The sequence below is a fragment of the Scyliorhinus torazame genome, chromosome 7 (genome assembly GCF_047496885.1).
Source record: "Scyliorhinus torazame isolate Kashiwa2021f chromosome 7, sScyTor2.1, whole genome shotgun sequence".
In the NCBI taxonomy this organism is placed as follows: Eukaryota; Metazoa; Chordata; class Chondrichthyes; order Carcharhiniformes; family Scyliorhinidae; genus Scyliorhinus; species Scyliorhinus torazame.
This window is the reverse complement of record NC_092713.1, coordinates 33288628-33312346: the sequence shown is the minus strand read 5'-3', so window position 1 is coordinate 33312346 and position 23719 is coordinate 33288628. Positions and strand designations below refer to the sequence as shown.

The 23719-nt window shown below is 48.9% G+C and overlaps 1 protein-coding gene across 2 annotated transcripts in view; it reads right to left on the bottom strand.

Moving 5' to 3' along the window:
- Nucleotides 1–23719, bottom strand: part of LOC140426125 (scinderin-like) — a 63348-nt gene that overhangs the window by 17650 nt on the left and 21979 nt on the right. For both annotated transcript variants that reach the window (XM_072510513.1, XM_072510512.1), the window contains exons 8-12: nucleotides 13868–13956; nucleotides 9435–9650; nucleotides 9200–9333; nucleotides 8809–8899; nucleotides 2891–3061 (exon numbers count right to left, since the gene is read on the bottom strand). In XM_072510513.1, the coding sequence (XP_072366614.1) occupies nucleotides 2891–3061; nucleotides 8809–8899; nucleotides 9200–9333; nucleotides 9435–9650; nucleotides 13868–13956 (701 nt within the window). The remainder of the gene's footprint in view (nucleotides 1–2890; nucleotides 3062–8808; nucleotides 8900–9199; nucleotides 9334–9434; nucleotides 9651–13867; nucleotides 13957–23719) is intronic.

The window sequence follows — 23719 nt, the reverse complement described above, 5'->3', positions numbered from 1 at the left end:
GTACAAAGAAGACTTACTGAAGTGATACCGAGAATCGGGGATTTCATTTCTGTGAAACTAGAGAAACTGTGCTTGTTCTCGTTAGAGCAGAGATGGTTATGAGTTGCTCGAGTAAAAGCGGAATACTGCGGATGCTGGAAATCCATATGACTATTTCAGCTCACCATCTGTGGAGAGGGAAATAGAGTTAATGTTTCAAGTCCGGATGACTCTTCTTTAGCTCGGAAGAAGAGTAATACGGACTCGGAATGTTAACTCTGTCGCCCTCGCCACAGGTGCTGCCGGATCGGCCGTGTTTATCCAGCATTTTACGTGGTTATTTCATATTTGAAAAAAGCTTTCAAAACCGTAAAGGATTTTGCTGGACAAAATCAGGAGATACTGTTCCAAGTGGCAGAAGGGTCAGTGACCTGAGGACATGGATTTAAGATAATTGGAAAACGATTCCGAGGAGCGATGACGAGGATTCTTTTTAAAGAAGCAAGCTGTTATGACACAGAATGCGTTAGCTAAAAATGGCAGTGGAAGCAAAACCAATACTAACTTACAGAAGGAAATACTTAGCAGTAAAAAATTGGGAGGGTTATGTGCGAAGGGCAAGGGAGAGGGATTATTAAAAAACCATGTGGTGCTGTCAAAGCGGCAGCATCAGTACAATGGACTGTATGGTCCCCTTCTGCACTAATCATTTTATGGGCACCATTGTCCGGTCATGCCCATCCCAAGACCACAACATCCCGCCTGAGGTCAACGGGCCTCTAAATGGACCGCCATACTTTCTGTCTCGTTCGCTACAATTCCCGCGACTGGCAGGACCAGATAATTTACCCCTATGATTTGACATAATGGGCGGGATTCTCCGAACCCCTGCCGGGTCAGAGAATCGCCGGGGGCGGGGGGGGGGGGGGGGGAGTGAATCCCGCCCCCGCCGGCTGCCGAATTCTCCGGTGCCGGGGATTTGGCGTGGGCGGGAATCGTGCCATGCCGGTCGGTGGCCGTTGGCAGTGCCCCCCCCCCCCCCGGCGATTCTCCGGCCTGCGATGGGCCGAGTGGCTGCCCGTTTTCGGTCCCGCCGGCATAAATTAGAGTAGGTACTTACCGGTGGGACCTGGCTGCGCGGGCGGCCTCCGGGGTCCTCGGGGGGGGGGGGGGGGGGGGGGCGCGGGGGGATCTGGCCCCGGGAGGTGCCCCCACGGTGGCCTGGCCCGTGATCGGGGCCCACCGATCCGCGGGCGGGCCTGTGCCGTGGGGGCACTCTATTCTTCCGCGTCGGCCGCTGTGGTCCTCCGCCATGGCCGTCGCGGAGATGAACCCCCCTTGCGGATGCACTGGGATGATGCCGATTGGCCTGGCGCCAAGCACGGCGCATACCACCCCTGCGCTGGCCTAGCCCCTGAAGGTGCAGAGGATTCTGCACCTTTGGGGCAGCCCTATGCCGGAGTGGTTCACGCTACTCCTTCCCGCCGGAGTTGCCCACCCCGCCGATTCCCGCAGAATCCCACCCCTCATCTTTGTCAGCCAGGAAGCAAACTGCCTGACTCTGAATTGCTGATTGAGCTCCTGCCTGAATGTCTGATTATGGAAAGTATCCTAAATATAAATGTCCCAATAAATGTGACTGGGAGCAGCACGGTGGCACAGTGGTTAGCACTGCTGCCTCACGGCACCGAGAACTTGGGTTCGATCCTGGTCCCGGGTCACTGTCTGTGTGGAGTTTGCACATTCTACCAGTGTCTGCGTGGGCCTCACCCTCACAACCCACAAAGATGTGCAGGGTACGTGGATTGGCCGCGCTAAATTGCCCTTTAATTTGAAAAAAAGAATTGGGTAGTCTAAATTTATTTTAAAAATATAAATGTGACTGAAATTAGTGCCAAAACGTATCAGTCACAAATTATATCGAAGTACCACAGAACTTATTTAAACTAAAACCACAATCTGGGCTGGGATTCTCCCCTACCCGGCGGGGCGGGGGGTCCCGGCGGGATGGAGTGGCGTGAACCACTCCGGTGTCGGGCCGCCCCAAAGGTGTGGATTTCTCCGCACCTTTAGCGGCCAAGCCCTCATCTTTAGGGGCTAGGCCCACACCAGAGTGGTTGCCGTCCCGCCGGCTGGTGTGGAAGGCCTTTGGCGCCACGCCAGCCGGGGCCGAAGGGACTCCACCAGCCGGCGGAAGCCACGCATGCGCGGGAGCGTCAGCGACTGCTGATGTCATCCCCATGCATGCGCAGGGGGGGAGGATCACCTCCGCGTCGGCCATCGTGGAGGCTATGGCCAACGCGGAGGGGAAAGAGTGCCCCCACGGCACAGTCCCGCCCGTGGATCGGTGGGCCCCGATCGTGGTCCACGCAACCGTGGGGGCACCCCTGGGGCCAGATCGCCCCACGCCCCCCCCCCCCCCCCAGGACCCCGGAGCCCGCTCGCGCTGCCTGGTCCCGCCGATAATAGAGGTGGTTTAATTCACGCCGGAGGGACTGGCATTACAGCAGCGGGACTTCGGCCCATCGCGGGCCGGAGAATCGCCGGGGGGGGGGGGGGGGGGGCCGCCGACCGGTGCGGCGCGATTCCCGCCCCCGCCGAATCTTCGGTGCCGGAGAATTCGGCGGGGGCGGGATTCCCGCCGCCCCCCCCCCCCCCCCCCGGCGATTCTCCGACCCGGCGGGGGGGGTCGGAGAATCCAGACCCTATTTCCTCATCCTTCCGTCATTTCCTTATTTCATATTTTTAATCTGAGTTGAAAAGGCTACTTAAAATGTAATTATAATAGAGGTCTGTTGTAATGATAGTAATTTATAGCAGATAGTCCCTTTAATCAAAGTAGACATTAATCAAACATTTCCTTTGATGCAGTAAATATTGAGTAGAATGGAGTCACTTTGGGTTGACTCACCTCAACAGCTCTAGTTGCTCCCGTTGAGCTTTTCCGAATGTGGAAAAGTCGGACTGCTGCAGCAGCACTCTGGCCATCCTTCCGGGAGGTCCCTCCAAGGTATACAATGACCGGCTTATCTTTGAATATGCTCAGTAGGTGAGGAGGCTCCTGACCCTGTGACACTCGTACCTAGAAAGCAGACAACAACCCTCTTACAATATTGAAGTAAAAATGAATGTTTAAATCAGAACCACGGTGACCAGAAAGGTTTAAAAAAAAATGAAGTGAAGTTGAGGTTGATGAGGAAGTAACGATGCCAGGCTTGGCTTATTAAAAAGCTTAATGATTACCAGATGAAAGCAAATCTGATGGAAGGCCAGAGTTCTGAGGTTTTGTGGCCCTGAGAAATGAGTTAGAGAAGGAAAAGTTGGATACCGAGTCTTAGACTTGGAGTATCATCGGAGGTGCAGTAGAGCTGAAGGAAATCTGAGGAAATCCATGTCTTCAGGGATACCTGTCCCTGTCTACCGGGCGGCACAGTAGCACAGTGGTTAGCACTGTTACTTCAAAGCGGCAGGGTCCCAGGTTCGATTCCCGGCTTGGGTCACTGTCTGTGTGGAGCCTGCACATTCTCCCTGTGTCTGCGTGGGTTTCCTCCGGGTGCTCCGGTTTCCTCCCACAAGTCCCGAAAGACATGCTTGTTAGGTAAACTGGACATTCTGAATTCTCCCTCTGTGTACCCGAACAGGCACTGGAGTGTGGTGACTAGGGGCTTTTCACTAACTTCATTGCAGTGTTAATGTAAGCCTACTTGCGACAATAATGAAGATTATTATAATTATTTCACTGCAGTGGGAATATATGGGGGGGATGAACTGTACATGATATTGGTTTTGGAGTTTAGAAGGGGGAACAGTAAACCTAGTGGTATTAGATGATAGATAAAGGGGAGAAAGTAATGACATTCCTTACTCCATTCTCCGTTATATTCTCTTGCATATTCCTCCCAACTGAACAAATCAAGGCACAGTCCTCAAGAAATAGAGATGAATGTTCAAAAAAAAATGTTTCTAAACATCTGAGGCTGAGTTTTACTTCAGGCTTTGAGGCCCCGATGTCAGGACCAAACTGGTTCTCCAACCCGTAAATTGCAAGCAGCGACACCTGCTTATCATTGATGCCCGAGGTACTCATCTAACTGGCAGGATCTAGACCTGGTTAGGCCAATCACGGAATTTAAAAAAAAAATTTAGAGTACCCAATTCACTTTTTCCAATTATGGGGCAATTTAACGTGGCCAATCCACCTAGCCTGCACATCTTTGGGTTGTGGGGGTGAAACCCAAGCAAACACGGGGAGAATGTGCAAACTCCACACGGACAGTGACCTGGGGCTGGGATCGAACATGCGACCTCAGCGCCGTGAGGCAGCAATGCTAACCAGTGCGCCACCGTGCTGCCCGCCAATCACAGTTTAAAAAAAATATATATTTATTTATTTGTAACACAATTTTTCTCCCTTACAAACAATAACCCCCCCCACCCCGTAACAAAGTAGCAAGAAATCGCACAGAGCAAGATATATACATGGCAAAATGATATGTTTACATAGCTTTGTACACTGGCTCTCTCCCGTACGTGCCAGTTTCCCCAACCCTTCATGTTATCTCTTGCTCATCCACCCACCCAGGCAGTCTCCCCCCCCCCCCCAGGGCATTCCCCCCCCCCCCTAGGTTGCTGCTGCTGCTGACCGACCTTCCTCTAACGCTCCGCGAGATAGTCTAGGAACGGTTGCCACCGCCTGTAGAACCCCTCAAGGCAAACTTAATCCTCTCCAGCTTTATGAACCCAGCCATATCATTTATCCAGGCCTCCACGCTGGGGGGCTTCGCCTCCTTCCACATTAGCAAGATCCTTCGCCGGGCTACTAGGGACGCAAAGGCCAGAATGCCGGCCTCTTTCGCCTCCTGCACTCCCGGCTCGTCCACTACTCCGAATATTGCTAGCCCCCAGCTTGGCTTGACCCGGACTTTCACCACCTGGGATATTGGTCCCGCCACTCCTCTCCAGAACGCCTCCTGTGCCGGGCATGACCAAAACATATGGACATGGTTCGCCGGGCTCCCTGAGCACCTTCCACATCTGTCCTCTACCCCAAAGAACCTACTCAACCTCGCCCCCGTCAAGTGAGCTCTGTGAACCACCTTAAATTGTATCAGGCTGAGCCTGGCACACGAGGAGGAGGAATTAACCCTACCTAGGGCATCAGCCCACAGACCTTCCTCGATCTCCTCCCCCAGCTCCTCCTCCCATTTACCCTTCAGCTCTTCTACCAGCCCTTCCCCCTCTTCTTTCATCTCCTGGTGTATTGCCGACACCTTGCCCTCCCCAACCCATACACCCGAGATCACCCTGTCTTTAATTTCTTGTGCCGGGAGCAACGGGAATTCCCTCACCTGTCGCCTCACAAATGCCCTCACCTGCATATATCTAAAGGCATTTCCCGGGGGTAACTCGAACTTCTCCTCCAGTGTCCCTAGGCTCGCAAACGTCCCGTCGATGAACAGGTCCCCCATTCTTCTAATCTCTGCCCAATGCCAGCTCTGGAACCCCCCCGTCCATCTTCCCTGGGACAAACCGGTGGTTACCCCTGATCGGGGACCACACCGAGGCTCCCATTGCACCCCTGTGCCGTCTCCACTGGCCCCAGATCCATAGCGTTGCCGCCACCACCGGGCTCGTGGTGTACCTTGTCGGCGAGAGCGGCAGCGGTGCCGTCACCAACGCCCCAAGGCTCGTTCCTTTGCAGGTCGCCATCTCCATCCTCTTCCATGCCGCCCCCTCTCCCTCCATCACCCACTTGCGGATCATCGCCACATTTGCTGCCCAGTAGTAGCTCTCTAGGTTTGGCAGCGCCAACCCTCCTTGGTCCCTACTGCGTTCCAGGAACCCTCTCCTTACCCTCGGGGTCCTATTCGTCCACAGAAGCCCCGTTATACTCCTACCTACTCTCTTGAAAAAGGCCTTGGTGATCACGATGGGAAGGCACTGAAACACAAACAGAAACCTCGGAAGGACCACCATTTTGACCGGCTGCACTCTACCCGCCAGCGAGAGCGGTAACATGTCCCATCTTTTGAAGGCCTCCTCCATTTGCTCCACCAACCTCGTCAGATTCAGTTTATGTAGGGCCCCCCAACTCGTGGCTATCTGGATCCCCAGATACCGAAAGCTCCCCTCCGCCCTCCTCAGCGGTAGGTCCCCTATCCCTCTTTCTTGGTCCCGTGCCTGTAATACAAAGAGCTCACTCTTCCCTACATTGAGCTTATAGCCCACAAACTCCCCAAACTCCCTTAGAGTCTGCATGACCTCCACCATCCCCTCCATTGGATCCGCCACATACAGCAACAGGTCATCCGCATATAGCGACACCCGATGCTCTTCTCCCCTCGGACCACCCCCCTCCATTTATTAGACTCCCTCAATGACATGGTCAAGGGTTCGATCGCCAATGCAAACAACAGGGGGTATCCCTGCCTCGTTCCTCGGTACAGCCGAAAGTACTCCAACCTCCGCCGGTTCGTCACTACACTCGCCACCGGGGCTCTGTAAAGGAGCTTAACCCAGCTAATAAACCCTCCCCCGAACCCAAACCTACGCAGCACTTCCCAGAGGTACTCCCACTCTACTCGGTTAAAGGCCTTCTCCGCGTCCATAGCTGCCACTATCTCCGCCTCTCCCTCCTCCGATGGCATCATTATCACGTTTAAGAACCACCGCACATTAGTGTTTAATTGCCTGCCCTTTACGAATCCCGTCTGGTCCTCGTGGATCACCCCCGGGATACAGTCCTCGATCCTCGTGGCCAGCACTTTTGCCAGCAACTTTGCATCCACATTGAGGAGCGAGATCGGCCTGTACGATCCACATTGCAGTGGGCCCTTGACCCGCTTTAGGATCAAAGAAATTGTCGCTTCCGACATTGTCGGGGGCAGGGTCCCCTCCTCTCTTGCCTCATTAAAGGTCCTCACTAGTAGTGGGGCCAACAGGTCTACGTACTTCCTGTAGAACTCCACCAGGAACCCGTCCGGTCCCGGGGCCTTCCCCGACGGCATACTCCCCAAACCCTTGCTCAGCTCCTCCAACCCAATTGGTGCCCCAAACCAGCCACCTCTTGCTCCTCCACCCTCGGGAATCTCAGTTGGTCTAGGAATCGTCTCATCCCTTCTTCACCCGCTGGGGACTGGGATCTGTACAGCTCTTCATAGAAGGCTTTCAATACCTCGTTTATTTTCGTTGCACTCCGAACCGTGGCTCCCCTTCCATCTTTGACTCCCCCTATTTCCCTCGCTGCCATCCTCTTACGGAGCTGGTGTGCCAGTATCCGACTAGCCTTTTCCCCATACTCGTAGGTCGCCCCCTGTGCCTTCCTCCACTGTGCCTCCGCCTTCCCTGTGGTCAACAGGTCAAACTCCGTCTGGAGCCGCCGTCTTTCCCCAAGTAATCTTTCCTCCGGGGCCTCTGCGTATCTCCTGTCCACTCTCAAAATCTCCCCCACTAACCTCTCCCTTTCCATGCCCTCTGTCTTCTCCCTATGAGCCCTGATGGAGATTGGCTCTCCCCTGATCACCTCCAATCACAGAGTTGGCAGCTTCATTGAGCGAGGCAGGTGCTGCTGAGCTCGGGTGAGGTGTGAGGGGCCGCCTCAAAGTGGAGACACCCACAAAGGTGAAATTGTAGCTTAATGTTCCGGGTGGTCTGTGGGAAGGCCTCCAAATGTAGCATTAGGGCCGCAGGGGATGCCTTTTCCCTCTTTGGGGCCTCCAGCTTCAATGCTCTCCCAGCCCCACAAACTGAACTGGACCAGCCATATAAACACTGTGGCTACAAGAGTAGCTCAAGGGCGAGGAATCCTGAGGTGTGGAACTCACCTCCTGACTCCACAAAGCATGTCCATCATCTACAAGGCACAAGTCAGGATTGTAATGGAACACTTTCCATGTGCAGCTCCACCAACTCTCAAAAAGCTTGACACCATCCAGAACAAAGCAGCCTGCTTGATTGGCTTCTATCCACAAACATTCACTCCCTCCACTACCAAGTACAGCAGCAACGGTCTGTACCATGTATGACATAGGCACATTAAGAAGTCTTACAACACCAGGTTAAAGTCCAAGAGGTTTGTTTCGAATCACTAGCTTTCGGAGCGCAGCTCCTTCATCAGGTGACTCAGTGATTCGAAACAAACCCGTTGGACTTTAACCTGGTGTTGTAAGGCTTCTTACTGCGCCCGCCCCCAGTCCAACGCTGGCATCTCCACATCACATTCATGAGATGCACTGCAGCAACTCACCAAGCCTCCCGAGATAGTATCTTCCAAACCCACAACCACTACCACCCAGAGGGACAAGGGTAGCAGGCACATGGGAATACCACCACCTGGACGTTCCCCTCCAAGCCACACACCATGCCAACTTGGAAATATATTACTGTTCCTTGACTGTCATTGGGTCAAAATCCTAGAACCTCTGTCCTAACAGCACTGTAGGTGTACTTACACCACATGGATGCAGTGGTTGAAGAAGGTAACTCACCACCAACTTCTCATGAGCAATTAGGGATGGGCAATAAATGCTGGCCTAGCAAGGACACCCACACCCCGTGAATGATTTTTAAAAAGCAGCCTAGGAGGGTGGGCATGGGTTGGGGATTGGATTGGCCTTTTCAGAATCAACTGGTGCAGTCTGTGGTCATTGTGAGCAGTGGGCCGTCTCTGTCGTTGCCGTCACAAATAATTAAGAACTGATAGCCACATGACTCTGTGCCTGTAGGTGGCACTGTGATGCCTACATCATGTGGTTCACAGAGGTTAATGCTATCTCCCAGGAAACTCAAGGCTCTTGAACAGAAACCCCTCTAGAGACAGTTAACACATACCTGGACAGGCAGACCACTCATCTGATCATCAAGTTCAATCGTGAGGACAGCTGATGTTCCCAGCTCATCTTTTGTTGCTTTGGTGCCTTGCCTTAAAAAGTAAACAAAAGTAAAATATCCTTGTTTGCTTTTCAGTCCGCCATTTTAGCTTTCTTACTCCGTCCTCGGGGAGTCAGCAAATCAGATGGTTGAACCTCACCGGGTCCTCTCTCTCTCTGTCGGACAGTTCCTATCTGCCCAACCGTACATACAACATGGTTGTCAACCCCGTAGTTAGCGGGGGAGCTCATACCCCTCGAGCCACACAGAGAAAACAATCGATCCCACCTCAGTTGTCCTGTGCAAGTTATTACACTACTTTTGCATTTCACGTGCAGGTGAAGAGGCTTACCAAGTATAAATGAGGTGCTTGTCTCTGTTGTCCAATTTGTAAGAGTAGAGAATAATGTAACAGTCTCCGCCATAGAATTGGCCGTATAATGAAGGGTCAACGGGCTCTTTCTTGAAGTCTTCAATCCGCCAGATCTGCAGAGAAACATTGAATACATTTTCATGCACATTACTGACCCTAGGTCCCTGCGCTTCAGCAAGATTGAAACATACAGCGAGAGCTGTGGACTTGTTACCTGGACTTTGCCTGATCCATCATCCACCATGTTGTGTTGTGCGGCCATGGCGGCTGACGTGTAAAGCTTTGTGACATCAAAGGGAACGGATTTGATTTTGGCAATAGTGCCAATAGTGTACACGTTTCCAAGCCCTTCACTCTGGTCTTTAACCTTCCAGTCTGAAAAGAATTGGGTGAACAGCGGTGTCTCACCAAATTCTGGAAGTATTTCTATCTATAAAATAAAGCAAGACTTAGGTTTCTGTCCTTCACCTCATTCCCATATACCACCCATACCCCCATCCACCACCCGATAAATGAGAAAAAGAGTTCAGTAAGTACGTAACTGCAATCACGGTATGTAAAAATTCATCTGGAAATGTTCTCCTCATGACCTACAGAATTGTACATCGTTTGGACCTTGTCACGCATTGTCAAACTCGGGTGGGTCGCGGGCGGGTGTTGGAGGGCCGCGGAGCCGTCCGTCGCGGCGCTCCCGATCGCGCAACAGCCGGCTGTTAAGAACGCCAGCTGCAAGCGGCCTTCAAAATGGCCACGAACATGTAAAAAATATGCGACCGCATTGCGCATGCATGCCAGATCATCGGCGCGCATGCGCAGTGTGGCCGCTTTTTTAAAAAACGGTCGCAGCTTTTTTTTTTACAAGTTCGGGGGAGTTTTATTTGATAAAATTTTACAGGAAAAAAATGCAGAACTTTGGACAGATTGAGACTCCATACATTCAGACACCGGAAGGCTTCACCTTCATCCAACAGGTTCCATTGGAGGGGAGTGTACGAGGGCCAAAGGGACCCAAAACCATTTCCTCTATTTTTGTCAGCAGCAAACAAGGTATGAGAAAATGGTGGGTTGCGCAGGTCGGCCGGCGTGGGTCGCGAAGGTCGGCCGGCGTGGGTCGCGAAGGTTGGGCGGCTGGTAAAAATGGGTCCCCAGAAAAATAGTTTGAAGAACACTGCGCTAGAGAGAGGTGTGCATGGATGGTATCATTGGCTTTTAAAAAATTATTAAACAAGAACTGGGTCAAGATCTGGGTTGTAGGGCAGCACGGTGGCGCAGTGGTTAGCACTGCTGCCTCACGGGGCCGAGGTCCCAGGTTCGATCCCGGCTCTGGGTCACTGTGCGTGTGGAGTTTGTACATTCTCCCCGTGTTTGCGTGGCTTTCGCCCCCACAACCCAAAGATGTGCAGGGGAGGCACTAAAACTAATCTGAGTTGTACTTGTGGCATTTGGTTGTGTACCATAATGGTAACGTGCAAGGCTCTCGTGTATTGGTTCTCAGGCTTTGCCATAATCAAGCCAATCAGCCAAGACTAGTGAAAAATCAGACCTCTGCGAACATTTGTGGCAGCATTGGCTGCCTCAGGGAACACCAAGGGCATCAAAACATTCATGAGGCTCCTTATTTGCATATACAAATCATCTAACATCTGCTTCAATTTGGAGGAAAGGGTAGCTCTTCGTTGTCTACTTTCTAATACTTTGTTTGCAGGCCTGCCCAAGGAGTCGCTGAACATTAAAGGTCTGATTCAGCAATGATGGAGGAAACTACCAACGGTTTGTGCATCCTTCCCATGTTCATCTGATATCAGATAATCATGTATCCCATTAGATCATCTCACAAATACAGTGATCATTTATCAGTTAATCTACAGCACAGACTGTGTGCTCTCCTTTGAAAGAGGATGTGTGTTCTTCACAGAGGAGGAAATGGAAATCTACAGAGAAACATGCACTTCCTCAATAAATTGAACAAAAATGATGGCACCGTTTGCTACAGACATATATTAAAAGAATTACCCGATTTCAGAGCTAAACAGTGATCACAATACGGATAAGGATGTGATACCATGCAAAGTGGAGGTTAAAACCCCTCTTTAACTTGAATCTTGCAAATAGTATTTTATCTTAATTAGAAGCTAAGGAACTAGCACAGGCCTCCTGTTACTTGCCTATTCGGAATCATCTAAAGGTTTAAGAAGGTGAATTCAGTACCCTCCATGCCTTTGCCCCTCCCTATCTCTATAATCTCTCCAGCCCCACAACCTTGCACACTCATTTAATTTCAACCATTTGATTTTAATGGCTCAGTAATTGGTGGCGGTGGCTTCCGTGGCCTTGGACCCAGTCTCTGGAATTTCCTTCCTTTATCTGTCCATCTCTCAACCTAATTTTCCTCCATTAAGGCGCTTTTTAAAACCAAGCCTTTGGCCTTCTGTTGTAATATCTCCTTATGTGTTTCGATTTGTTTTATAATGTCCTTATGAAGTGCCTTGGTGTATTTTATTACTTAAAAAGGAACAATATAAACGAGAGATTGTTGCTATTGAATTTCCTCAGAGCTATCCTGATCAGCTACCAGACCTTTGGTGGGAATCTTGGCCAAATTACTCTCATACTTTTTTCCCCTTGAAATCGCACTACTCTGAAGTGGGGATATTTTTGAGGAGGTTCACCCCATAGTATTTCCTACTGCTGTGTCCTATTAGACTTGTACATTTTATATTGGCAATGATGCAATTTCACAGACTTTATTAGAAACACAAAAGGATTTATTAACAAGAAGAATTGTACAGCAGCCATACAGCAGCACCTAATCCCCTCCATATCTCCCGCTTAAGAGAGGGCTCCATCCCCCTGGGGTGATTACCCACTCTGAGTCCTAATTGGCCGCACAGGTCATATGACCCAAACACTAGATACACAAACTGTGGGGTTTAACTGTTTCTTGTAGGGCGGCATAATTCTGTAGTTTGTTCCACAGGATTGACATACAACAGGAACTGTAATAAAATGGGTACCTCTTCTGGCACAGGTAATTCATCACTACATGTTTCCACGGAGATATCAGTTATGTCTATAAACAGGTTGGATCAGCTACTTTGGTGCTGATGGGTTTGAAAATGTTTCTTGATGGCTACACTAATTACTGGAGCATCTCTCTACTCCTCAAGTGATCCGTCCCAAGTCTCGAAAGACGTCTTGTTAGGTGAATTGGACATTCTGAATTCTCCCTGTGTACCCGAACAGGCGCCGGAATGTGGCGACAAGGGGCTTTTCACAGTAACTTCAGTGCAGTGTTAATGTAAGCCTACTTGTGACAGTAAAGATTGTTATTATGTTAATTAACCGTTCAGAAGTTTTAGAAATACCAATGACATCTCGCAAATTCTTATTTTAAGCATAAGAGGAGTAGCCCAACCTTGGATAGTTCGTGATTGGGTTACAAGACAGACGACTGGCCATCAAAGACCATGTTAATTTTGAATGGAATACACGGCATCCATTTGAAGTGTACATTACCACACCTTTTAAAATATTGTGGTGATTTGTGGTGAATCTCCCTTTAAAGGCAATACAGTAGAGTAAGGGTCACATGGCCTGTGCGTCCATTTGGGACTCAGAGTGGGAAATCACACCAGGAGTGGAGTCCTCACTTAAGCAGGAGACATGACGGCTGTGTGGCTGCTGTACTGCGATACAATTTTCCTTATAAATAAATCCTTTTGTGTTTCTAATGAAGTCTGTGAAAGTGCATCATTGCACCTGGTGACGAGGATGGGATTATCATGACACTGCCCCCTGTAGGTGAAGTGGGCCAGGAGGCTCAGTGCATTTGAGGGGCAGACGCAGAACAAACTTGAGTTGCCGATACAGTCAAAAGTTTTGAAACGTATAGAGATAAAAAAATCAAGAGAAAATTACCCTGCAAAGCAGGAGCTGTGGCTTTAACTTTAAAAAAAAACTTGAGTAAAGAAAAACAGTGTTGCTGATAAGTTTTGTTTACAAAGAGCACAGAAAATAGTGCTTTAAGTTCAAATAAAAAAATGCCCCAAGTGAGCTGCAGCGAGGTGTCCTAATGCAAGGGAAAATCAAGGAGCTCGAAACTGACAAGCTCCCGATGTGGAGGATGGGAGCTGAGCTGTGAGGTTTCCATGGCAGCAATTGCTGCACTGATGGGCTTCAAGCAGAGAAGTTTTCAAAAGTTAACAAGTTTTAAAAAAAACAACGGCCCCTTGGATCTCAAGTGGCTCGGTCTCCGAGTGAAAGCGACAAAAAAAAAACAGCACCTTAAAAAAAAAGAACAAAAGAAAAAAATAGACTTTCCAAATGGTCAGAGGAGACAAAATCTCAAAAGATCGCTGAAAGAGCTTGCCATCAGTAAACGTGGAAATTTAAAAAATTCAAAAATGAGCAGCCAGGTTCACAGCAAAACTCCAGCAAAAATGCGGGAAAAGCAGAGAGAGAGAAAGCCGACAAGCTGTTGACTGTTGAGGGGAAAAGATGGGAGTCTTAACGTGAAATGCATTCAAAGTGGTAATGCATTGAAATTCACTGTAACATGGGTTACAGTTCAAGTGACTCCCGGGCACCCACTGGTTTTCCCATCCAAATGACTGTTGTGACAGTGAATGTTGGAAAATTGTTGATTACCTGAGTATTTTTGGAATATCCTTTGGAATTTATGAAGAACTCGCATGTCTCAAATCCAACCTTCCGTTCTCTCGTGCTGGATTCCTTTCCTGAAAAAAGAAGAGTGGTCTATATCTGAACCTTGAAGTCGTTAATCTGACATGGGGGTCATGGTTAGCCTAGTTGGCTGGATGGCTGGTTCATGATGCGGAGAGAAGCCAACTGTGCGGGTTCAATTCCCAGACCGGCTGAGGTAATTCTTGAAGGCTCACCGTCTTAAACCTGCCCATCACCTGAGATTTGATAACCCTCAGGTTGAATCACCACCAGTCATTTCTCAAAGGAGAGAGCATTCTATTGTCCTCTGGGTCTGTGGCAACATTTACATTACTAATGTAGAAGCTCGTGCACGGTAGCTCAGTGGTTAGCACTGTTGCTTCACAGTGCCAGGGTCCCCGGTTCGATTCCCAGCTTGGGTCATTCTCTGTGCGAAGTCTGCACATTCTCCCCGTGTCTGCGTGGGTTTCCTCCGGCTGCTCTGGTTTCCTCCCACAAGTCCCGAAGGACGTCCTTGTTAGGTGAATTGGACATTCTGAATTTTCCCTCTGTGTACCCAAACAGGCACCGGAGTGTGGCGCCTAGGGAATTTTCACAGTAACTTCATTGCAGTGTTAATGTAAGCCTACTTGTGACAATAAAGATTATTATTACGAGTACAGGCCTCTTATCACCTGTCCATCTCCATTTTCCCACTGCTCTTGGGTCTCCCTTTATAAATTGAATGGAAAAAATCAGCAGGATCACCAGAGAGAACTTTGTGACACACCATCAGGAATTGGACATGGAATGCATTGGGCTTTGAAGGAACCTCCTAGCCATTTGGCCAGGGCACACAGTTGGTGCAATTTCAATTTTTATACTTCATAGAAAATGCAGAAATTAGACCAAACCTGTGTTCTAGAACTTGTTAAAAACATGTTAAATTTGCAATTTCCACCCCTCAATGGGTTACAGTGGGAGACCAGGAGATTTCCTGAGGAAATTAATGGAGTTAATATTCCCCATTGCTGTACAGAAATGTTAATGGGGTCACAGGGCTATTTACGGCAGAGGAAGAGGTCACTTGGACAATCAGGCCCATGCTTGCTCGCTGTTGGGCAATCCAGTCAGTCCCATTCCCCATGACCCTCCAAAGTATCTGCGCCCATCTAATTCCAACCACTTGAGCAACCCCCATTTTAATCTATCTCCACAGCCCTGCACTTCCCTTTTCCTTCAAGTGCCCACACAACTTCCCGGTGGGCACTGAGATCTGTGTCAGTACCACTTGCTGCGTACATTGCCCTGCCCATCGCTCAAAATTCTTTACAAAATGACTAAATTGATTTTGAATCACTGGAAACGAGAGGTGGCTAAACTAATCAAAGTAAAAGGGTTTGGTTTCTTTGGGAGATTTAACCGCACTTTGTTGAAAGTAAAATCCCTAAAATTCTTAATATTCATATGTGGCAGCAAAGAATACAAATATAATTTGTTGACATCCAAGATGTCTGATTCACAGGTCATGTTCATGATTCTGTCAGAACAAGGGCCACCAGTAGAGAGCAAATTTTGCCTTTGAATCAAGGGGTGTGGAAAATATTGGGCAGTGGTGGAGAAATAGCGCCTCAGGTCCATTTCATGAAATGCATGCAGTAATTGGTGGAGAGCCCATCATGAATACATCATTTGGCTGACCCACTGTAAAACTTTGAAATTAACATTGCTAGAAAATGATGATAGCATCGCGTTTGTCACATGATTGGTCAACTGTTTTTTCTGACCTTGGACAGGCCAAAGTGGTGGAGCGAAGGCCAAAATCAGATCTGCCACCATCTTACTGAGTGACGGAACAGGCTCGAAGGGCTGAATGGCATACTCCTGCTCCTATGTCTCGTGTTCAGCACTGAGTATCTGACCTTTAGTGTGAATACACGAGTAAATGCACAGGAGAAAATAAAGATCCCTATGATGAAGCACAGTCAAGTGATTGGGGAGGATGTGCAATTAAATTTAGCTGTTTAGCACAGGGCTAAATCGCTGGCTTTGAAAGCAGACCCAGGCAGGCCAGCAGCACGGTTCAATTCCCGTAACAGCCTCCCCAAACAGGCGCCGGAATGTGGCGACTAGGGGCTTTTCACAGTAACTTCATTTGAAGCCTACTTGTGACAATAAGCGATTTTCATTTCATTTCAAAAGGGTTTGGTTTCTTTGGGAGATTTAACAACACTTTGTTGTAAGCAGAGTCCTGAAACAGGTGCCATTATTAATCACTGTCAGGGGAAAAGGAACCTGATCAACTCAGGGGAGGCTTTGATCTGGACGTGATGTGCAAATATTGACTGAATGTGGACGTTGTTTGTCTTTTAACTAATCTCATAAACTGCGATACAAAACATGCAATTGCTCTTGATTACATTTAGCTGTACCTGAAAATCACTGGTGCGTTGCCCACCATTTCCTATCAAGCTCTGATTGGCATCAACCTACAGCACAAAGCTGCCCCCAATCCTCAAGAGATTCCCCCCCTGCAGTATCCACTTCCACTTGTACTTCAGAGGTAAACAAAGGGCCTTTTATGTCTTATCACATTCATCAAAACAAACAGAAAACCTTTCTCTTTCACTGCACCTGTAGAAAGACTTCTCAACAAAGAGCTCTCACAGAATTTGAGCCTTTGTGAGTGCATTGCAGATAAACAAATTAGGTGAGGATAAAGGCTGCTTTTTGTGAGCTCTGCAGCATTTGACAGAGGCGATTAAAAGCTTTCTCTGTGATAGTCACAAGGGACACACTGAACGGCTGCGTAGGACATTGCGCAAGAGTGGCATGGTATGATGCAAACAGTTACCATCGCCTCGGTGAGACAGATATCCTGAACCAAAAGGTCCATGCTTGGGCTAGCGAAACACGCCATTTGCTGCCATTTGCTGCTTCATTTCCAACTTCACCTAATTGATGGACCTTACTCGTCAAACGAGAGAAGAGACTGCAGAGGCCAGTTGAACAATATAAGCCTGAGAGTATGTCTATCCCAGGGACTAGGAAATTAGTAATAGTGTTGAGATAGACTTTCCGAGGCAGCACTCTCACCTATGGACATCAGACGGCTAAAGTGCCTCAACATTAAGCATCTATTTGAACATGCAGGGCATCAGAAGGCATAGGGTAGCAGTAGAAGGGTGTTTTTCTGAATGGAAGGTTGTGACTAATGGGGCCCGATTCTCCGAGCCCTGCACTGGGCCGGAGAATCGCCACGACCGCGTCCCGACGCTGGCGCCAGATTCTCCGAGGTGCGGAGAATCGGCGCCATTTGCGCCGGCGCATTTGGTGCTGCGCCGGCCGCTGGAATCGGCGGGGCCGCCAATTCTCCGGCCCAGGTGGGCCGAGCGACCGCGCGGATACGACAGAGTCCCGCCGGCTCCGTTCACCCCTGGTCGCTGCCGGCGGGTACTCTGCGCGAACGGTCGGGGAGGCGGCCTGTGGGGCGGGGAAAAGCTCTCCTTCACCGGTGGGGGGGGGGGGGGGGGGCTCTGATGGGGTCTGGACGGTGATCGGGGTCCACTGATCAGCGGGCCGGCCTCCCACGCCCCCCGGGCCTACTTTGTTGCGCGACCGGCCCCTGAACCCCAACGTCATGTTGAGTCGGGGCCGGCATGCTGAAGAAGTCCCCCGCACGTGCGCGGGTTAGCATGGCGCCCATTTGGCGCCGGGAAGGGAGGCTGGAGCGGCGTGAACCACTCCAGCGCTGTGCTGGCCTCTTGTGGGGGCCAGAATCAGTCATCCCTGTGCCCGTTTCGCGCCGTCGCATTCACAACGCCGCAAACACTTGGGCTCCATTTTGGAGAATCGCCCCCATGGTGCTCTACAGGGATCGGTGCTGGGGCCTCTGTTGTTTGTAGTATACATAAACGGTTTAGAGGAAAATGTAGCCGGTCTGATTAGTAAGTTCACGGATGACACCAAGGTTGGTGGAGTGGCAGATAGTGTTGAGGATTGTCAGAAGATACAGCAGGACATAGATAGGTTGGAGGCTTGGGCAGAGAAATGGCAAATGGAGTTTATCCAGACAAATGTGAGGTGATGCATTTTGGTAGGTGGTAGGTATAACAGAGGGGAAATATATCGTAAATGGCAAAACTCTTAGGAATATAGAAAGTCAGAGAGATCTGGGCGTGCAGGTCCACAGATTTTTGAAAGTGGCAAAACAAGAGGACAAGGTAGTCAAGAAAGCATCTGGAATGCTTGCCTTCAGCACGGCAGAACAGTGAGGGCAGCACGGTAGCACAGTGATTAGCACAATTGCTTCACAGCTTCAGGACCCCAGGTTCGATTCCTGGCTTGGGTCACTGTCTGTGCGTAAGCAGCACGTTCTCCCCGTGTGTGCGTGGGTTTCCTCCGGGTGCTCCGGTTTCCTCCCACAGTCCAAAGCTGTGCAGGTTAGGTGGATTGGCTATGCTAAATTGCCCTTAGTGTCCAAAAAGTGTAGGTAGGGTTACTGGGGTACGTGGATAGCGTGAAGGCGTGGATTTAAGTGGCGTGCTCTTTCCAAGAGCTGGTGCAGACTCGATGGGCCGATTGGCCTCCTTATGCACTGTATATTCTATGATTCTACGATTGGATGGGGCATCAATTATAAAAACTGGCAAGGCATGCTACAGCTATATAGAACCTTGGTAAGGCCGCACTTGGAATATTGCGCACAATTCTGGTCCCACATTACCAGAAGGATGTGGAGACTTTGGAAAGGGTGCAGAGGAGATTCACCAGGATGTTACCTGGTCTGGAGGGCGTTAGCTCTGCGGAGAGGCTGAATAGACCCGGACTGTTTTCATTAGAACGACAGAGGTCGAGGGGTGACCTGATAGAGGTCTACAAGATTATGAGGGGCATGGATAGAGTGGATGGGCAGGAACTCTTTCCCAGGGTGGAGGGGTCAGTCACCAGGGGGCATAGGTTTAAGGTCTGTGGGGCAAAGAAAGAGGAGATGTGTGAGGCAGGTTTTTTTACAGAGAGAGTGGTGAGTGCCTGGAACGTGTTGCCTGGGGAGGTTGTGGAAGCAGATACGGCGTTCAAAAGGCATCTTGACAAATACATGGATAGGCTGGGGAGAGGGATACGGCACAACGAAGTGCAGAGGGTTTTGGTCAAGGTTGGTATCATGGTCGGTCCAGGCGTGGAGGGCCGAAGGGCCTGTTCCTGTGCTGTATTGTTCTTTGTTCTTTAGACCCCAATCTACTCCTGTCTTCAGAGTTATACCTGGGCACATTCCGATGGAGTCTTAGAGTCATGGAGCTTTACAGCACAGAAAGAGACCCTTCGGCCCATCATGTCTGAGCCGGCCATCAAGCACCTATCTACACTAATCCCATTTCCCAGCACTTGGGCTGTAGCCTTGTATGCTGTGGCATTTCAAGTGCTCATCTGTGCAGAACATTGACAAACAAAACCCTTTGGTCAATGTCAATTGCGATATTGGGATTGCTGTCCCAGGTGAAATGAGGTACATATTATGAGACAATGGGCCCGATTCTCCCCCAAAATTTCAAAGTTAATTTGTGGCGGGTTTTTCAGGGAACTTCCCGCCAGCTGTCCCAGCAAGTGTGGGCTAAACTGGTGAGAAACTCCCCAGGGCCCAAAAAAGTGACTAAGTGTCATTGAATAGCGATGGGGAACTCTCCACATTGGGTTCTACAGTTAAATTGCGATTTGTTTTCATGATTTTAGATCTGTTGAGTTTGTTTTATATCTGTATTAATGACTTTGATGAATGAACAGACCGTATTGTAGCTAAATTCGCTAAGGATACAAGGACAGGTAGGAAAGCAAGTTGTGAGGAGGATACAAAGCTTCTGTAAAGGGATACAGTTTGGTTAAGTGAATGAGCAAAAAATGGCAGATGGAGTACAATGTGGGGAAATGTGGGGTTTTCCACTTTGGCAGGAAGAATAGAAAAACAGAACATTATTTAAATGGAGAGAGACAACAGAATGCTGCAGTACAGAGGGATCTGGGTGACCTGGTACATAAATCACAGAAAGTTAGCATGCAGGTACAGCAAGTAATTAGGAAGGCAAGGGGGGTGGAGTATAAACTGTACAGGGCATTGGTGAGATTCCACTTGGAATACTGTGTGCAGCTTTGATTGCCTTATTTAAGGATCAAAGAAAATCATATAAAATCCCTACAGTGCAGAAGGAGGCCATTTGGCCCATCAAGTCTGCACCGACCCTCCGAAAGAACACCCTACCTAGGCCCAATCCCCAGCCCGATCCCCGCAACTCCAGCTAACCTTTGGGCGCTTAGGGGCAATTTAGCACGGCTAAGCCACCTAACCTGCACATCTTTGGACTGTTGGAGGAGACCGGAGCACCCGGAGGAAACCCACGCAGACACTGGGAGAGATATACTTGCATTGGAACCATTTCTGAGAAGGTTCGCTGGTCTGGTTCCTGAAGGAAGTATCTTATGAGGAAAGGTTGAGCAGGTTGTGTCAATACTCACTGGAGTTTAAGAGAATGAGAGATGATGATATGGAAAAATAAGATCCTCAGGGGATTCGACACGATAGATGCTGAGAGGATGGTTCCTCTTGTGGGGAAATCTAGATCCATGGGACACAGTTTCAAAATAAGAGGGTTCTCATTTAAGATAGAGATGAAGAGGAATTTCTTCTCTCAGAGGGCCATAGTCACAGAGAACAGTGGAGGCCACGTCATTGAATATATTCAAGGCCAAGTGTGACAGAATTTTGATTGACAAAGGAGTCAAGGGGGCAGACAGGAAAGTGGAGTTAAGGCCATAATCAGCCCGGGCCCGCGGGAAGTCACATTCGGGGTGCCGGACCAGCCAGGGTTGGAAACGGGTGCGGAGGCAGATGTTGTAGCCTTCGCCTCGTTGATCGCCCGAAGGCGGATCCTGATGGGATGGAGAGCAGCCTCTCCACCCTGTGCCCTGGCGTGGCGGGGGGGGGGGGGGGGGGGGGGTCTGTTGGAATTCTTGACTCTTGAGAAGGTTAAGTTTGAACTGAGGGGAAGGATGGAGGGGTTCTACAATTCATGGGCATTATTCATTATGCACTTTTAAGAATTGGATCACATCGCATATTAGGGGGGTTGGGGGCTGGGAGGGTTGGGGGGAGGGGGACTGTATGTGTTAATGGTAACTATGGGTGATTCCTGATTCCGTTTTATCATTTGTTTATGTTAACATGCGGGCCAATGTTTGGGGTTTGGCAGGAGGACGGGATCATTGTTATTGATATGGGGATTGACATTATATTTGTTACTGATTATTGTTTATTTAGGAGAAAATGTGAAAAAGGAGGAGAATAAAAATATATATTTTTAAAAAACTGTTGAATGGCAGCAGATGAAGGATCTTCTGCTCTTTGATCATTTACCAAAATTCACTCGACTCTGGGGTGGTCCCGGCGGATTGGAAATTAGCAAACGTGACACCACTGTTTAAAAAAGGAGGTAGGCAGAAAGCGGGTAATTATAGGCCAGTGAGCTTAACTTCGGTAGTTGGGAAGATGCTGGAATCTATCATCAAGGAAGAAATAGCGAGGCATCTGGGTGGAAATTGTCCCATTGGGCAGACGCCGCATGGGTTCATAAAGGGCAGGTCGTGCCTTACTAATTTAGTGGAATTTTTTGAGGACATTAACAGTGCGGTAGATAATGGGGAGGCAATGGATGTGGTATATCTGGATTTTCAGAACGCCTTTGACAAGGTGCCACACAAAAGGTTGTTGCATAAGATAAAGATGCATGGCATTAAGGGGAAAGTAGTAGCATGGATAGAGGATTGGTTAATTAATAGAAAGCAAAGAGTGGGGATTAATGGGTGTTTCTCTGGTTGGCAATCAGTAGCTAGTGGTGTCCCTCAGGGATCAGTGTTGGGCTCACATCTGTTCACAATTTACATAGATGATTTGGAGTTGGGGACCAAGGGCAATGTGTCCAAGTTTGCAGACGACACTAAGATAAGTGGTAAAGCAAAAAGTGCAGAGGATACTGGAAGTCTGCAGAGGGATTTGGATAGGCTAAGTGAATGGGCTAGGGTCTGGCAGATGGAATACAATGTTGACAAATGTGAGGTTATCCATTTTGGTAGGAATAACAGCAAAAGGGATTATTATTTAAATGATAAAATATTAAAACATGCTGCTGTGCAGAGAGACCTGGGTGTGCTAGTGCATGAGTCGCAAAAAGTTGGTTTACAGGTGCAACAGGTGATTAAGAAGGCAAATGGAATTTTGTCCTTCATTGCTAGAGGGATGGAGTTTAAGACTAGGGAGGTTATGCTGCAATTGTATAAGGTGTTAGTGAGGCCACACCTGGAGTATTGTGTTCAGTTTTGGTCTCCTTACTTGGGAAAGGACGTACTGGCACTGGAGGGTGTGCAGAGGAGATTCACTAGGTTAATCCCAGAGCTGAAGGGGTTGGATTACGAGGAGAGGTTGAGTAGACTGGGACTGTACTCGTTGGAATTTAGAAGGATGAGGGGGGATCTTATAGAAACATATAAGATTATGAAGGGAATAGATAGGATAGATGCGGGCAGGTTGTTTCCACTGGCGGGTGAAAGCAGAACTAGGGAGCATAGCCTCAAAATAAGGGGAAGTAGATTTAGGACTGAGTTTAGGAGGAACTTCTTCAACCAAAGGGTTGTGAATCTATGGAATTCCTTGCCCAGTGAAGCAGTAGAGGCTCCTTCATTAAATGTTTTTAAGATAAAGATAGATAGTTTATTGAAGAATAAAGGGATGGAGGGTTATGGTGTTCGGGCCGGAAAGTGGAGCTGAGTCCACAAAAGATCAGCCATGATCTCATTGAATGGTGGAGCAGGCTCGAGGGGCTAGATGGCCTACTCCTGCTCCTAGTTCTTATGTTCTTATGTTCTTATTGACATGTTTTTGAGTATTTACTAGTTTTTGACAAAGGTTTGCTCTGTTTTCAGTTCTTACGGTTTTACGGATTTTATAAACGCACATTTAATTTAAAAAATAACTAAACAAAAAGGCCATAATCAGATCAGACATGATGTTAGTAAACAGCAGAGCAGGCTCGATGGGCTGAATGGCCTACTCCTGCTCCTATTTCTTACGATCTTATGATCAGTGAGAAATTCTGTAAATTGCGTTAACACCTAATCTGCTGATAGAGTTAGTGCAGGAATTTGGGGAACTGATGTGGAATTCCTTCTTCCATGTATAGACTGAAGTGCGGTCTTGGATCATAGTTTATAGAATCACTACAGTGCAGAAAGAGGCCATTCGGCCCATCGAGCCTGCACCGACCCTCTGAAAGAACACCTTACCTAGACTCACTCCCCTGCAACCCCACCTAACCGTTGGACACTAAGGGGCAATTTAGAATAGGCAATTCACCTCACCTCCCCATCTTTGGACTGCGGGAGGAAACTGGACAAAGCACAAACAAGACGGAAAAGGCAGTGGTTTTGGAAAAGAAGGCACAAACAGTCTTGGTGCGGATGTTGTGGGGCTGGAGTTTCCCAATCCAGTGGGAATGCTGCTTGTTCAATGGCAGTGCAGGTTTTATACACGGACCATAGTAGCTATTCTGGAGACACTTACACTCAACTGGGTCACAAGCCAGTATTGGGAGGGAGAAACTGCTGTGTTTGCTGTAACGTGGCATGACTAATGATAAATGTGGACACTTCTCCCATCCCTGCATCTCTAGCCCAAATACAATGCTCAGAAATCCACTGCACTGGTCCAGAGCCTCCCTGCATCTCCGTGATCCTACCAATGGCTCTCAGCAGCATGGCGGTGTGTCTGACAACCAGTGTTGCCAATGCATCATT